This window comes from Medicago sativa, chromosome 5 (assembly GCF_051527215.1).
Source record: "Medicago sativa cultivar Bolivia chromosome 5, Bolivia_mono, whole genome shotgun sequence".
Classification (NCBI taxonomy): domain Eukaryota; kingdom Viridiplantae; phylum Streptophyta; class Magnoliopsida; order Fabales; family Fabaceae; genus Medicago; species Medicago sativa.
In genome coordinates this window covers 77,817,138-77,832,088 of record NC_140753.1, presented here as the reverse complement: position 1 = coordinate 77,832,088, position 14,951 = coordinate 77,817,138, and the positions used below count along the sequence as shown (strand labels likewise).

Genomic DNA, 14,951 nt, shown 5'->3' with positions numbered 1-14,951 from the left:
TCTCCCAATCCCCTAGCTCTGTTTGTTTAATATCAATCCAATTCATCATTTGATAATGTAGTACTGTTGAACTTATCCGATTATCCAGTCAGCAATTTTTTTTTTTTACCCCCTATTCTTAAAAGATAAGACCCTAATAATCCAAATTTAAGTATATAAGTTGTTAGTTGTTACGTCTAGAAATCGAACTAGATTCTTATAAACAAATTGTTTTTTTTTTAATGAAATTCATTAACCACGAAGCAATTGACGTATTTTTTGTTCAAAATATTATTATTAGACTATTTTTTCTTAAGGATTTAATTTTATATAGTTTAAAACTATCTTACTCATGTTCTTGTAAACGTGTGCATATGGTTGTGTGATTTGATTGTATGCATGTGGAAAAAATTACATCATTCATGTACATAAATTAATCATCTTTGTTTATTTGGAACTTCCAATTTTTAAGAAATAAAAATACTTTTACTTTTTTGTCAAGCAAGATAGTTATAATCTTCTTAAAAATTGTTCTATTGATTTGGAAGTGGTTTTGCAGCTTTTCTGAATAAAAAATAGAGTAATTTTTGTATGGATAAAAAGATTTGAACACTGATTATAAAAAAATGTAAAAAATAATAATTAAATGATATACTTTTTTAATAATTATATGATGTGTCACCTGCTTTTCTCTCAAAAAAAATTATATAATGTGTTTATTTATTTTTGGCTTAATTAATCCTTTGGTCCCTTAACTTATTTTTGGATTTCAATTTGGTCCACTAACTTTAAACCGTCTCAAATTGGTCTCTTAAATCTTACACCGTTTACTATTATGGTCCTCTCCGTTAGTTTTTTTGTAAAAACTGTTAACATTTGCCACATGTCAGTTTTGATTGGTGATTAAAGGTTGGATTTGAAAGGCACACATGACATACTGTGGACTTACATCATATGATCATTCTTATTATTATTATTATTATTATTATTATTATTATTATTATTATTATTATTATTATTATTATTATTATTATTATTATTATTATTATTATTATTTCCAGAACCATCATCATCATCTTCATCGTTTTTCTTCTTCTTCTCTCTCACCCTGCCAATCTTCTTCCCCCTCCCTGCCAATCTTCTTCATATGCATCTTAATTCATCTTCATCTTCATTTAAAAAAAAAAAACCCAGAAAATTACAAAATAAAAACTCTCATTCATCTTTTTTCTTAATTTCCACCAACTCCTCTCCCAAAATCTCCCCCCAAATTCCCAACCCATAAACTCTAACTGCCCCCAATTCCAAAACTCCCTTAGTTACACTTACGCTCACCACATTCTCTCCTTTCACTTAACCCCCTCCATCACCCCCGACTCCGCCGCCGTCGCCGATTCCATCAGAAGCTGTGTCGCCACCGATGGTCGTTCCTCCGAAGCCCTCTCCTTCGCTGACCTCTGAAGCCCTACTATTATGTGTTTCTGGATTTTTTGTTATTGGTGGTGGCTGGAAGTAGGTGGTGGTGGTGTGAGAGAAGAAGAAGAAAAACGATGAAGATGATGATGATGGTTCTGGAAATAATAATAATAATAATAATAATAATAATAATAATAATAATAATAATAATAATACTAATAATAATAATAATAATAATAATAATAATGATAATAATAATAATAATAATAATAATAATAATAATAATAATAATAATAATAATAATAATAATAATAATAATGATCATATGATGTGAGTCCACAATATGCCATGTGTGCCTTTCAAATCCAACCTTTGATCACCAATCAAAACTGACATGTGGCAAATGTTAACAGTTTTTACAAAAAAACTAACGGAGAGGACCATAATAGTAAACGGTGTAAGATTTAAGGGACCAATTTGAGACAGTTTAAAGTTAGGGGACCAAATTGAAATCCAAAAATAAGTTAAGGGACCAAAAGATTAATTAAGCCTTTATTTTTTCATATGTGACTAGATAAAGTGTTGAGTAAATCACCAATTTATTCTCTGTCTTTGTACCAAATTCTCAAATTGATCCCTGATTTTATTAATAACTCAAAATAGTCCCTATTTTTGTCAAACTTTTCTCAGATTGATCCTCGACTCTATTAGTTATTTTGTATTCTAAGTCATTAACGTATCAAATAAGATCCAAAAGACATTATGCTATGAACCAATAAATAATATCTAGAATACAAAACAACTAATAGAGTCAGAGACCAATCTGAAAAACGTTGATAGACAGGGACCATTTTGAGTTATTAATAGAGTCATAGATCAATTTGATGGTTTACTCATAAAGTATTTATATATGTGTCTATTCACAAATTATTCGAATTTTCTTTGAAATTATGTTCTTTACAATTAAAAATGAGAATAAGTTTTTTTTTTATTATGATAAGGAATATTCATTCTTAGTACGAAGTTATTTTATAACGACTTTCAATCATAGATTTGTCATATCATATTTTGTTTGAAGGATAGTCATATCATATTTTATAATTGCTTATTGTCTTAAAGAGTTGCAATTGCATAAAAATTCATCTTTGAGGTAAATAGTGTAGGAAATATGTAAGTTTGAAACCCTGACGATGCATATATTGTATTTTCCTTTAATCTTTGAATTCTTTAGGTTGATTTTTTTTTTTTTTTAATACTGATAAGCTATGTTTTAAATAATGTCATTTTTTAATGAAAGACATGCATAAAGTTACTAAAAATTAAATAAACGGGCATTAATGGTTTACCCAAAAAAAAATTTGGTCAAGTTGTTTAGTGGTTAGAATTCACCTTTTTTAAGGTGAATTAGTGAGATGTCCGAGATTCGAATCTCAGCCCTTGCATATAATAATGCATGTCCCTGCCAAGTGACCTATGCTCACGGGGACTGATTTACCCAATTTTTATATCGATTGATATAAAACATTTATCACCTCCTTCCCATCACAACTATCATTGATGGAATAGTTATTATACTTTTTTTTTTTTTTGTTTTCAGGGAGAATAGTTATTATACTTGTGGATGCCTTTTATGAGAATGAGAATCTCAATTATGGGGTATAATCATGCATGGGTGTATTAAAATATTTCTTAGAGCATCTTATTAAGTTTTGCCTAATAACATGTAGAGCTTATTAGTTACCTCATTGGAGGAGAAATAAGAAGTTGTGCTACTTAATTGTAAGGCTTGGATAAGTATTCTCTCTTGCATTATTATGGCCTCATTGCATACTCTATTCAATACTTTCTTCTTATTAAAAAAAATGTTGCGTAAAAATATGAATTGTTTTTTGGGTAAATTACACTAACTTTCCTTAAGGTTTCTCTAAATGACATAGACACCCCTTTTAGTTTTATAATAGATATTAACCTCCCCTAAGTTCTTTTAAAATAGTTAAATATCTCGCTTTAAACCTTAACACCGTTTGCTAGCTGTTAAAAGTTAAAAACAAAAAAAACATCTTTGTTTCCTCGTAGGAAGACAATTTCATTTGTTGATGGAGTCTAGCTTCAGAGCAGATTAAAATATCGTAACATCAAAAGAAATTATTATTGAACCAATTTGTAACAGTAAGGAGCCAATTTAGAAGAATGGAGTCTCTATCCTTTGTAATGATTCTACATCTTGGTTCTTCTCCACCCAATTTGGTTCATGATTCTACTTCTACATCTTGATTTCAAGTTATTTGATTTTTCCTTGTTTTCTTTTTGCTTTTTATTACCACCGTTACATGGTTTCCTCCCGGAAAAAATGGGCATTGATATCAATTTCTCTGTTTTATTATTGTTGAAAAGTGGATGGTGAGGACTTTGCCAGTTGCCACAATGGATCAATTTTAGCAATAGATAACATGTAAATCTTAAAGTGAAAGAAGAGTTTTCCATTGTCTTTAATTGATTGAAAATTGTTTTAATGGAGGATGGACGGAGATAACAACAAGGGGTATTACTGTTGACTGAGAAAATAGAGGGGACGTGGGATGTAATTTGATAAACCTCAAGGGATGTTAGTGCAATTTACCCTTGTTTTTTCAATGTACTGATGTAAAGTTATTAGTATGACCCACTTAAATTTTTTGTAAGCGTTGCTGAATTAGAGTGAATGAATACTTATTAAACATTACCTTTGAAAATTGATTGAATAAGTAATATATACACGTGAGACCAATTTAACTACATCTTAATAAGAAAACCATTGTAGATGCTCTTATATCGCATAGTTTAAACTCCACTCATTCACTCTAACGCTTAGTTTGATTCATGAAACTGAATTCACAATTTTATCCAATATCTTAATTCTTAAGATTTTAAGTGAGGTTGGAGGATCGATTTATCATCACTAGACACATGTACACGTTTTTTTTCTTTCTTTCCAAAGTGACCTCTGGAATAAGAGATTCAAGAGAAATTTGACTGTGTATATGCATGTATCAAAAATCGGGTTTTCAACAAACAATCAAAAATTTAGATTGCAATCACTTTTGATAAACTTATACATTTTTAGTATTGAAATTGTCCATTCTTGGCAGTTGAGAATGATGCCAACAAAACAAGAGTCGTGTCCATCATGTAATTTAATTGATGCGTGGGGTAGGATGGAAGACGTTTGTTTGTCTCTTTGCATTAAATTGGTCTTTGCTTGTGATGGTTTTCTTGTGGGCCATACACCCAAATATTCTTATTTCATTCTTTTTGTGTTTGACATTCTTGGTTGCTATATTTACATTCGACAACTCACTTTGGTAACACACATTTCATTTCATAATTCACTTACATGCATGAAGTGAATTAGAATGTATGTTTATATGGGCACATTAGTGCCACTAAGAATTATATCCAGAACTCCCTCAAAAAAAAAAAAAAAAGAATTATATCCAGAACTGTGATGTCTCCTATAGAGTTTGTTTCTTGTTTTGGTACCTTAATGGAACCTTTTCATTTAAGTTTGCTCTATTTTCAAGTATTATGATAAAACATTGAACCTCTTACAATATTCAAAACCATATCCACTACAAATAATTATTATTTGTACTTTTTTTTTTCATTTTATTTTCATCATTGCGATGCATTTTAGTCAAGACCCTACCTTCATATTTAATTTAAGCCTATATATAACTTTGTGTTCATATAAGATGTTAGAGATCATTTCTAACATTTGTTTTTTTACTGAAAAAGTTGTAACTTTTTTTAAATTGGCATCAAGTAAGATATGTATTGATTGATGCCTTAAACAACTCTAGGCAAGTGACATGAAATTCATTTCTACTTGAGCTTCACTGCAATAGTACTCATAACTCTATGCTTTCCATTTGACCACAATAATTCCCCAAAAACATAATCCATTGTAGCATCGCCATTTTCCATTGCTTTCATCACAATAACCTTGAATGATTTCTTCTCACCAACTTCCTTAAAGCTCAAGTAACTTGGCTCAATCGAAACTGAAACTCCATCAGGTGCCTTGGCTTGCACGTAATATATACTTGGAGGACCAACATTTGTAACAGTTCGACTAACATTTATGATTTTGTCCCCAAGATTGAGTATTGTGATTGTAGGATAGTTCAAATCCACCACATTGTAGGACTCAGGACAAATGAAAGGCTTTCTATAAATAGCCTCAATTTGTTTATAGTTTTTATTATAAACACATAATAGGTTCAGGTAATCAACAATATTAAGATCATAAATTAGTCCAGGGTCTATAGCAAGATCAGGTTGAATGTGACCCGAACCATATGCAAATGGAGTTGCATTTTCACCGAATCGATCCTTGATAGGTCTTTTGCTGTTATCCAGTTTGCTTGCTGAAATAGACAAAGTTTTTTGTTAAGTTTAAAAAGCTTATGAGTTATGAACAAAAAATATGACATTAAAAATTGTCTACGAAGAGACTGTTTTAAGGATTTGAATCCGCGACTTTTAAGTCACAAGGAAACAACCTTACCGTTGCGCCAAGACTAGCCCTGCAAAAACATGACATGTTGTCTAGTAATTATTTTTAAAAAATTGAAATAGTTTGGATGATTCAATGATGTGGTACCAGTGGTCATAATAGCTGATTTGATAGCTGCTGGACTCCATTTAGGATGAAGTGTTTTGAGAAGGCCTGCGATGCCAGACACATGAGGGCATGCCATAGAAGTTCCAGACAAGGATTTGTACGAAATCCTTCTATTGTCTGATGTTATTTCATATTCGCTTTTGACTTCTGTGTAAGCAGCAATTATGTTCACTCCAGGTGCAGTGATGTCAGGCTGGAACACAAGACACAACAAACAACCGTCACAAAATCATCTAGACTATAACATCTACACTTCATATCAATGTCGTGTTTTGGTGTCCGACACATGTCAAAGTCTAATGTCCACATATGTAGTTATATAAACATTCAATTTCTAAAATACTTATGTTGTGTACGTGTCATTGTTAGTGTCGTGTTTGAATAAGCATATCTTTGTGTTTCACATAGCAAATGAAATGGTACTGATTGAAACTAAAGGTAAACATAGCAAAACTGATGATGATGAAAACAAAAGATAACAAACTTTTAGAATTGATGGAAGAATGGTGCTAGGTCCCCTTGATGAAAATGAAGCAATCACTGGAGCTGGAATTATTGGAATTTCTGTTGTTGCTTTTGTTATGTAAGCAACAGGGTTCCTGAAAAATGTATAAATAGAGTCATTAATTGCTGCAATCCATTTTAAGAACTTTAACAACAAATGGAAGTAAAAATTAATAAAAGAAAAAAAAGAGAAATTACTTTTCATTTTTGATGTAGGAGTAAATATATTGACTATCAATATAATTGACTTGTGAAGTAGGTAAAGCATGAGGGTATGCAATAAAATCATAATAGCTTTCATCATCACTGGCCAAAATCATTCCTACTGCTCCTGCAGAAGAAGCTTCTGCATCTGGAATAGTTCCAAAATACACATCTTCAAGGCAAACAACTATTTTTCCCCTCACCTTTTCAACATCAAGTGTTCCATATCTGCAGAACTTCCTGCAACAATGCATATGAAATAATCTTCTTAGTTCTAGCAGATAAACAAATTCATTGGCAAATAATAAACTTGGAGAATTTTCACTCACGCATCCCTAGATAGAGCATAGAAATGTTTGCCTTCTTCACCACTAATCAAAGGATAGAATTTGTGTCTTGGCAAGTCCTTAGATGAAAGACTAGTTCCCTAACAATCCAAAAAAAGACCAATAATTATACATAAATCCCTAACAATCCATAAAGACCAATAATTATACATAAATGATAGGATGCATGTGCAAAACCTTTCTACACACAACGTATACAAGAACTTACAAAAATACAATACCTTAAAGTGCTTGTTGTCACCTAGTGTAACATAACTGGCGAAGTCTCTATCAATTGTGCTAGCAGCAACCGTGAATAACCAAGGTGCCACGTTCGAAACAGTTCCAAAATAAGGACCAGAATTTCCAGCAGAAGCAACTACTACTATACCATTTACTACTGCATGAAAGGAACCTATAGCTATTGAATCTGTAAACAAGTTATGAGTCTTCATACCAAGAGAAACTGAGAGCACATCAACACCGTCACTTATGGCAGCTTCAAAACCAGCTAAGACATCTGCATCTGAGCAACCACCTTTCCAACACACTTTGTAGGCTGCAACATGAGCTTTTGGAGATCCACCTTTTGCAGTGCCATTACCATTTCCATAAACACTTACTCCTTGAACGAAATTACCACCAGCTGTTGATAGAGTGTGAGAACCATGACCAATTGTGTCGCGTGCAGTGTAAAATGAGGCATCAAGTTTGCCTACATATGCCTCATAACCTCTGTAGAAAGCTCTTGCTCCAATTAGCTTCCTGTTTGTGGAACAGTTAGAAATGTCCATAACTTTAAGAATGATGGTTGGATGTGAAACAAAGGCCGAATTTTATTGGTGTGGTGGAGAATACTCCGCACATCTAATTTTACTCTCCACACATCTCACTGTTAAGTATGAGATTCTCTGTGTATGTGATCCACGACCAATAACCACTCCCGCTCCCCTGTACTGTTGAACTAGAATATGATAGCACCGTTGGACCTTCTATAGGAGTCAACATTGGTGTGAATTGACACATTGTAGAAAGAGTAACCTCACAAGTGAGAATCACACCACATCTTCATCCAAAATTCTAAGGCTTAAGTATATGAGTTTTTTCACTTATTTGTTGTTCATCCTCAACTATTTTATTTGTCAATTATTAGTAATTCACAATTTGTTTAACATAAAAAAAAAAGGCCCTCATATTTATACTTTTGAGTTATATACAAAAAAAAACAATTTTCATCAATCTGATACACAACTCTTGTTCCTTATTAAACAATATTCTTGCTAGTTTCTGTACCCTTGATTATCATTTAGAAGTGTTTCTTAAATCCCTAGGGTTAGCGTATTATACGTGGAAAATCTTTGAGGATGCACGTCTCAGACTATCTCACCAATTTTGTTTTGCAGCAATTTCAACACCAGACATTTCCTAAATGTATCTACTTGTTAAAATGACAATTCTTTGAATGTTTATATGTGGTACCATTTATGTGCAGGATCGATGGTTAAGGTAGCACCGGTGTAGAAGTTAGTGGTCTCATTGTCAACAACAACCTTCTTAGTAGATATTTCTTTATTAATATTCCCACCTCTTTGGACGTCGAATCAAAACTTTAAACTTTCAAAGATCTGACCACGACTTCTTCTATTTAAGTGGTCTTGTAAAACAATTCTAACAATTGGATAACACCCCACCTCTCTGGACGTCGAATCAAAACTTTCAACTTTCAAAGATTTGACCACGACTTGCTTCTATTTAAATGACATGCTAAAACAATTTGATAACATCATATGTCAAAAGTGCCTAACAATCTCGCTTTATGTGACTATGGTGTCTGGCTCCATCTCATTGGCAGTTACAATATGCTTTATTCGTTTTTTAGTTGTCACTGACTCATATTTTGGTGACCACTAAAAATCGAATATAACATATTATAACCGCCAATGAGATGGAACACCATAGTCACGTAAGCAGAGAATGCAAGACACTTTCGACATTTAATGTTATCAAATTGATTTAGCATGCGACTTAAACATAAGCAAGCTGTGGTCGAATTTTTGACAGTCGAAAGTTTTGTTTCGACGTCCAGAGAGGGTGGGAATATTAATAAAGCAATATCTATTATGAAGGTTATTGTTGATAATGAGACAACTTACTTCTCCATTAGTGCTACCTTAACCATTGATCATGCACATAAATGGTACCACACATAAATGGTCTCAAATATAAGAAAAGATTCATTTTTTAGGTTCATTGAATAATTAATGTATCTGCTTTACAATGTAGACCACATACATTAACTACTCAATGAATCTAAAAAAAGAATATTTTCTTATATTTGAGACCGGAGGGAGTACATTCAAAGAATTATCATAACAAGTAGATACATATAGGGGAACGAGAGTGGTTCTTGGTGGTGGATCACAGACACATAAAATCTCATACTTAACAGAGAGATATTAATATGTAAGTGTGAGTTAAAATGCGAAGTGGCTATATGTGTGGAGAATACTCAACACATCTAATTTTATTGGTGCGATTAAAGCCCGAAATCAAAATAGTTTAAAAGAAATTATTTATTATCAACTAATGCATGCTAGAGAAGAGTGCGAACAAGAGGATGGAGTAGAAATGGACCTGTTACAATAAGTTTTTCTTGAGCTAATAAAATTGTCAATTTGACATATCCCATTTCCACGCCACTTTGATGGAATGGGGCCCATTCCTTGGTCACCAAAACTTTGAGATTCTGGCCAGACACCTATTTAAGAAAAAGGATTGTTTTTGCATCACAAAATTGTGTTAGTATATCATAGGAGTGTAAATAGGCGTTTTAATCATTAAAATTATAAAAGTTGATCAATTTAGTCTTTCAAATCTGCAAAATAGCATTTTAGTCCTTTAATCAAAATATTTCTTTTGTAAATATCTATCAAAATCAATAAAAGACATAAAGGAAAGGAACATAGTTTGACACTGAGTGTGAAAATATATGAAACTTATATATATATACCTGTATCAAGGTTACCAATGATTGTGTCTTCACCATATCTTGCCTTCTCCCAAATGGATTCCTTAGGAAATATTTGATTTCTTTCTACTCCAAGAAATTCCCATGACCTTGTTGTATGCAATTGATGCATTTTGTTCAAAGATACAGACAGTACATTTGGATTTCCTGCACATCAAATTTTTGATTGAAAATTAAAATGACTCTTTATTTATTTTGTCTAATAGTCATTTTTTAAACATAATTTGCTTACTTGCAAGCTTATCTGCTTCTTCATCTTCCAATATTGCTGCAAAACCATTGATGTGTCTGTTATAGGAGTAGAAAATTGCATCCTTTGCTTTCTCATTGCTGTGATTATTTATTTATAAAATAAGATATTATTTTCTTTTCATCCATTTCAGAGCAATTAATTAATTTAATTGGAATCGATAAAAATTTAATTGGAATCGATAAAAAAATTCTAATTTAAATACCTCCCTAGAATGGAGCTCAATAAACTATAATGAGATTTTGTCGCATAGTCTAAATCAGCAGAAGAAGGATTTGGGCCATGAGAATGTGCTCCTAAGTAAACAACATAGGACTGCAACAAAAAATGCAGTAAAACAGAAGTAGTTTTGTTATAATGAATAACTGATTTTTTTTATAATCATAATAAAAACATCATTTTTGTTTTGTTTAGCATTTACCTTTCCAATGGCATAGGATGGTTGCACTTGCAAGAAGAAAGAGCAAACAAAAGAGAATGAAACAAGAAGATGAAAAATGGAGGAAGATACCATTTTTTTTTTGGATTGGAATGATGAAGTATACTTTTTATCTACTTATATAGCTAAGTTAATTCTTTCTTTTGGATTTATACTTAAATACTACAAGTGAATTGTTCCATAAGTAATTCTAGAATAAACAATTTATCAGAAATGTACTTTGTTACAAATAGGTATGTAACAATTATACAGTCACTACAGATAACATGATGTGATTGTATAATTTGCCATTTTGATCATGAAAAGTATTAAATGACATCGGCATGTATCCCTATTTTGAAATCTACCTTCAATCAAAATGGAATACATTAACTATAGGGATGGAATAGTGAAGACTTTTATGGTTTGTGTACTAACTTGTGCGGTGAATATATACTATGGTTTTAATTCAAATTTCGTTCAAAAGAACAATCCCCTAAGAAGACAGACTAAGTTAAGGTTCAAAAGTATTTTCTTTATAAACATTATTTATGTATGTCATAATGTCAACTTCTTTTAACGGTTCCATAAACATCTTTTCAGCCACTTCCTAGTGGATATAAAATAAGGAATAGAATATCAAGTTGTTTGGGCTCCAGCGGTAAGGAACTCCTTCCAAGGACGTACCCGGAGAATACCGGGTTCGATTTCCAGGGGGGACAACGCTTGGCCAGTGCGCATGCCTCTACGCATGAGCCGGATTACTCGCAAACCTTTGATGGATCAGAAACCGGTGCGAAAGCAAAAAAAAAAAAAAAAGGAATAGAAGGAAAAAGAAGAAGCTCAAATACAGTTTTTCCCTGTATTTCAAAATGTTGCGATTATGTCGGATACTACACACAATAAGTAAGATTTAGTTTATGGGTCTTGTTAATAAATGTCCTAAAATACTCTTTAAGGATTCTAAATTAAGAAACTACTAAAATGTATAATGCTTCAATTCCTGATGCATTGAATGCACAAATTTTAGTAAAAGCTTACAGTAACCTCTCGGATTTTTATCCAAGACGGTACGCCTATTCCTTTTTTATTACACAGACACTACTGTTTTTTTTTCAAACACAGAGACCATTTATTTGTCATCAACAATAAATTCCTACAAAAAACTTAAACAAAATTCTTAAAACAATTTAATCAAAAACCTAGCGTGAGTCAAATTAACAAACAAACTAATAAACTTTAAAGTCTATTTTAAATAGGCAAAATTACATTTTTAGTCCCTTAACTTAATTTCAGGTAACCGTTTGGTCCTTTATCTTTTTTTCATTTCAATCTGGTCCTTTTTGTCCATTTTCATATACATTTTCAAGCTTCAAATCTAATATTCTTATGCAAACATAGACGAGGATCATAGATTTGAAGACTGAAAGACCATAAGAAAATAAAATCATGAATTTTAAGCTTAAAAATTCATATGAAAATGGACAAAAAAGACCAAATTGAAATGAAAAAAAGATAAAGGACCAAACTGTTACCTGAAATTAAGTTAAGGGATTAAAAGTGTAATTTTTCCTTTTAAATACAACTCACCAAAACTCATATTTACGCAAGCAAAAACAACAAGCACACATCATCTCTTTTTTGGTACCTAAAATGTTGGTTGTAATGGTTAATCTTCAACACTCATGAAATAAAATCAATAATAAATTAAAACATCAAATAAGAACATATGACCATCGTCTAGGAATCGCGCTAAGACATTTATTTTTGTTTTCATTTAGAATATTATTCACTTCAATGGTACTATAAAAACAAACAGAAGACATAATGTTCTTTTTGTTTTCTTTTTTCTTTTAAGAAGACACAAGACTCAATGTTAATGCTTGTTCATTTCTGCATCTAGACCATGATCAGGATATCGCTCTAATTTGCATAATAATTTAATCGCCTCATTTGACACTTATTCGAATCAATGACAAATCACATTGCATCAACAAAATTTCTTATTTCACAAACCATCGAACATATAATATCCACATTCACATATTCATCAAGTTACATATATTTATCCAGCACGAACAATTAGAAAACATAATTAATCTTTCCACACATCCATTGGGTTCAAGAAGGATATTAATATTCAATACAATAACCTATTATTTCTATCTAAATCATGGTCTAAGACAGAAGCCCTTACCTTAGGTTTTCCTTCCCAAGAAAATGCCTATAAGGTGTCTAATTTTTTTTTGACTATAGCACTGTTGAAAACAAAGAATCCCATGTTGGAAACGTTTTGTCCAAAAATTAGTCCAATCGAACAGTGAACAAGAAACACTCACATGTAAATGAGAACCAAAGATGATAGAGATCATTCTTGTGGCCTTAGAAATTATATATTTTGGATGGTACCAATTGGTGGTGGCTGGTGAATCTAATGGCGTGAAGAATATGCAGACATAACGATAGAGACGTGAGTTTACTCATAGAGGAAGAGAGACTGTATACTTCTTAATGGCGGCAAGATAAAATAGGAACCTAAAATATTGCTCCTAATTGATTAAGAACCAATTCCTGGTAATCGAATAAGATTTAATGAATTTCTTTGTGGCAAAGGGAGAGAGATAGAGCATATAACACAATATCAACTAAGAGGGGAAGAATTAAAGAATATTCATTCTGTGTTTTGTAGAGGAATTAGTTTGCATGACATTCCATGAGGATCAGAGAAGGAAACGTAAAGTACTAACATAGTTTAGAATAAGAGGCATTAATTAATATGCATTTATATAGCTACACACATCACAACCACGTCCCTCATAAGTGAGTGGAAAACTTCTTATATTTACCAAGTAACCCATAATAATAGCACAACAACACATTTGACCCAGCAAAATATGATAAACTCATGGTCAAATAAATAAACGAGAAGAGTACGTATTTATCGCAAAGGGAATGGATTGTTTCCAGATGTACATGTGGTAAAACCAATAGTAAATAATGAAATATATTAATTAATTATTTTTTATGTAAGTTTTATTTTAAGGTATTTTTTATTTTTATAGAAGTTAAAACACAAAAATGACATATATAATGTATATAAAATTTAGGGACGTTACACTTACTATCTAAAGTCTTTAAAGAGTGTCATTAGGACACTCATTGGCATTTCCCTTATATAGTTTATTAATTTGAAAATTTCAATTATTTAATTAAATAAAAAATGATTTTTTTTTTGAAAGAGTTAAATAAAAAATGATTAAATTGTAAATAATAGAACAAATAATTTGTAATATTGTTGTTGTTATTGAAAAAGATAAGAATTTATATTCTTAATAAAAATTAACCATATTTAGTTAATCTGAAAGTCACAAACATCTATATCTGTTAATCTTATAAATAAACATTACTTATAATTTACATATGTTATCTCGATAAAAAGATCACATACAGGGCACAAAGTGTCCGTTTGAATGCTAGTATATCTATATAAACTTATAAAGGTAAAGAATGGTTTTGTGGTGACTTTTTCACTCCCACTTATACGCTTATACAAATTAGTTGTTAAGTTAATATTGTTTTATCGCCTTCCATAATTTTGTTTTTTTGTTTAATAGCAACAACAAATTATGAATGTTGTTGTTATCCTCAACAAATAATTAAAAAAACAACAACAACAAATTATGAATGTCCTCTAAATTAACAACAACTTATGAATGTACATGAAGGTGAGAGTTTGAACTCATCCACAAAGTTGGCTTTTTATTTGAAGATTGCTTTTTAATCACCCAAAAAACCGAATGGTTGTTAACTATAGTTTGGAAATATTTTTTAAATTGGTGAATTTATTTAAAAAGTGTCTCAACCGATCTCAAAAACGTGTTGGAACAGTAGTTAACTATCGTTCAGTTTTTACTTTTTAGGTGCTTAAAGAGCAATTGTTATTAATTATATTTGAAATAGGTTAAAAGTGTGACGGGCCTAAACAAAACAGTCCAACCCGTCTGGGCATCTTTATATAATCAGTTTTTTTTTTTTTGTTGATGAAGCGATCTCTGTATAATTAGTTGTTATCCTTCAAAAAAATATATAATTAGGGTTAATATTATTTTATAATTTTCGTAACACTTAGCTCAGTTTAACTGCGTCACAAGAAAGAATCGAAA

The 14,951-nt window shown here is 31.3% G+C and overlaps 1 protein-coding gene across 1 annotated transcript; it reads right to left on the bottom strand.

The window, feature by feature from the left end:
* Window positions 1–4,955: 4,955 nt before the first annotated feature.
* LOC146925295 (subtilisin-like protease SBT5.3) lies at window positions 4,956–10,941 on the bottom strand. Its single transcript, XM_085710255.1, has 11 exons — window positions 10,792–10,941; window positions 10,576–10,685; window positions 10,353–10,450; window positions 10,103–10,267; window positions 9,727–9,850; window positions 7,335–7,857; window positions 7,096–7,193; window positions 6,761–7,006; window positions 6,543–6,657; window positions 6,038–6,251; window positions 4,956–5,801 (listed from the first exon to the last, which is right to left on the bottom strand). The coding sequence occupies exons 1-11, from the start codon at window positions 10,882–10,884 to the stop codon at window positions 5,257–5,259; spliced, it is 2,331 nt and encodes a 776-aa protein (XP_085566381.1). The 5' UTR covers window positions 10,885–10,941; the 3' UTR covers window positions 4,956–5,256.
* Between the last annotated feature and the right edge of the window lie 4,010 nt (window positions 10,942–14,951).

Excerpts from the sequence above, each read along its gene's own strand:
- LOC146925295 (XM_085710255.1), bottom strand. The coding sequence starts at position 10,884 with ATGGTATCTTCCTCCATTTTTCATCTTCTTGTTTCATTCTCTTTTGTT. Across the intron at positions 9,851-10,102 it reads CATTGGTAACCTTGATACAG|GTGTCTGGCCAGAATCTCAA; the intron begins GTATATATATAT and ends TTTCTTAAATAG. Across the intron at positions 7,007-7,095 it reads TATGCTCTATCTAGGGATGC|GAAGTTCTGCAGATATGGAA; the intron begins GTGAGTGAAAAT and ends GCATTGTTGCAG.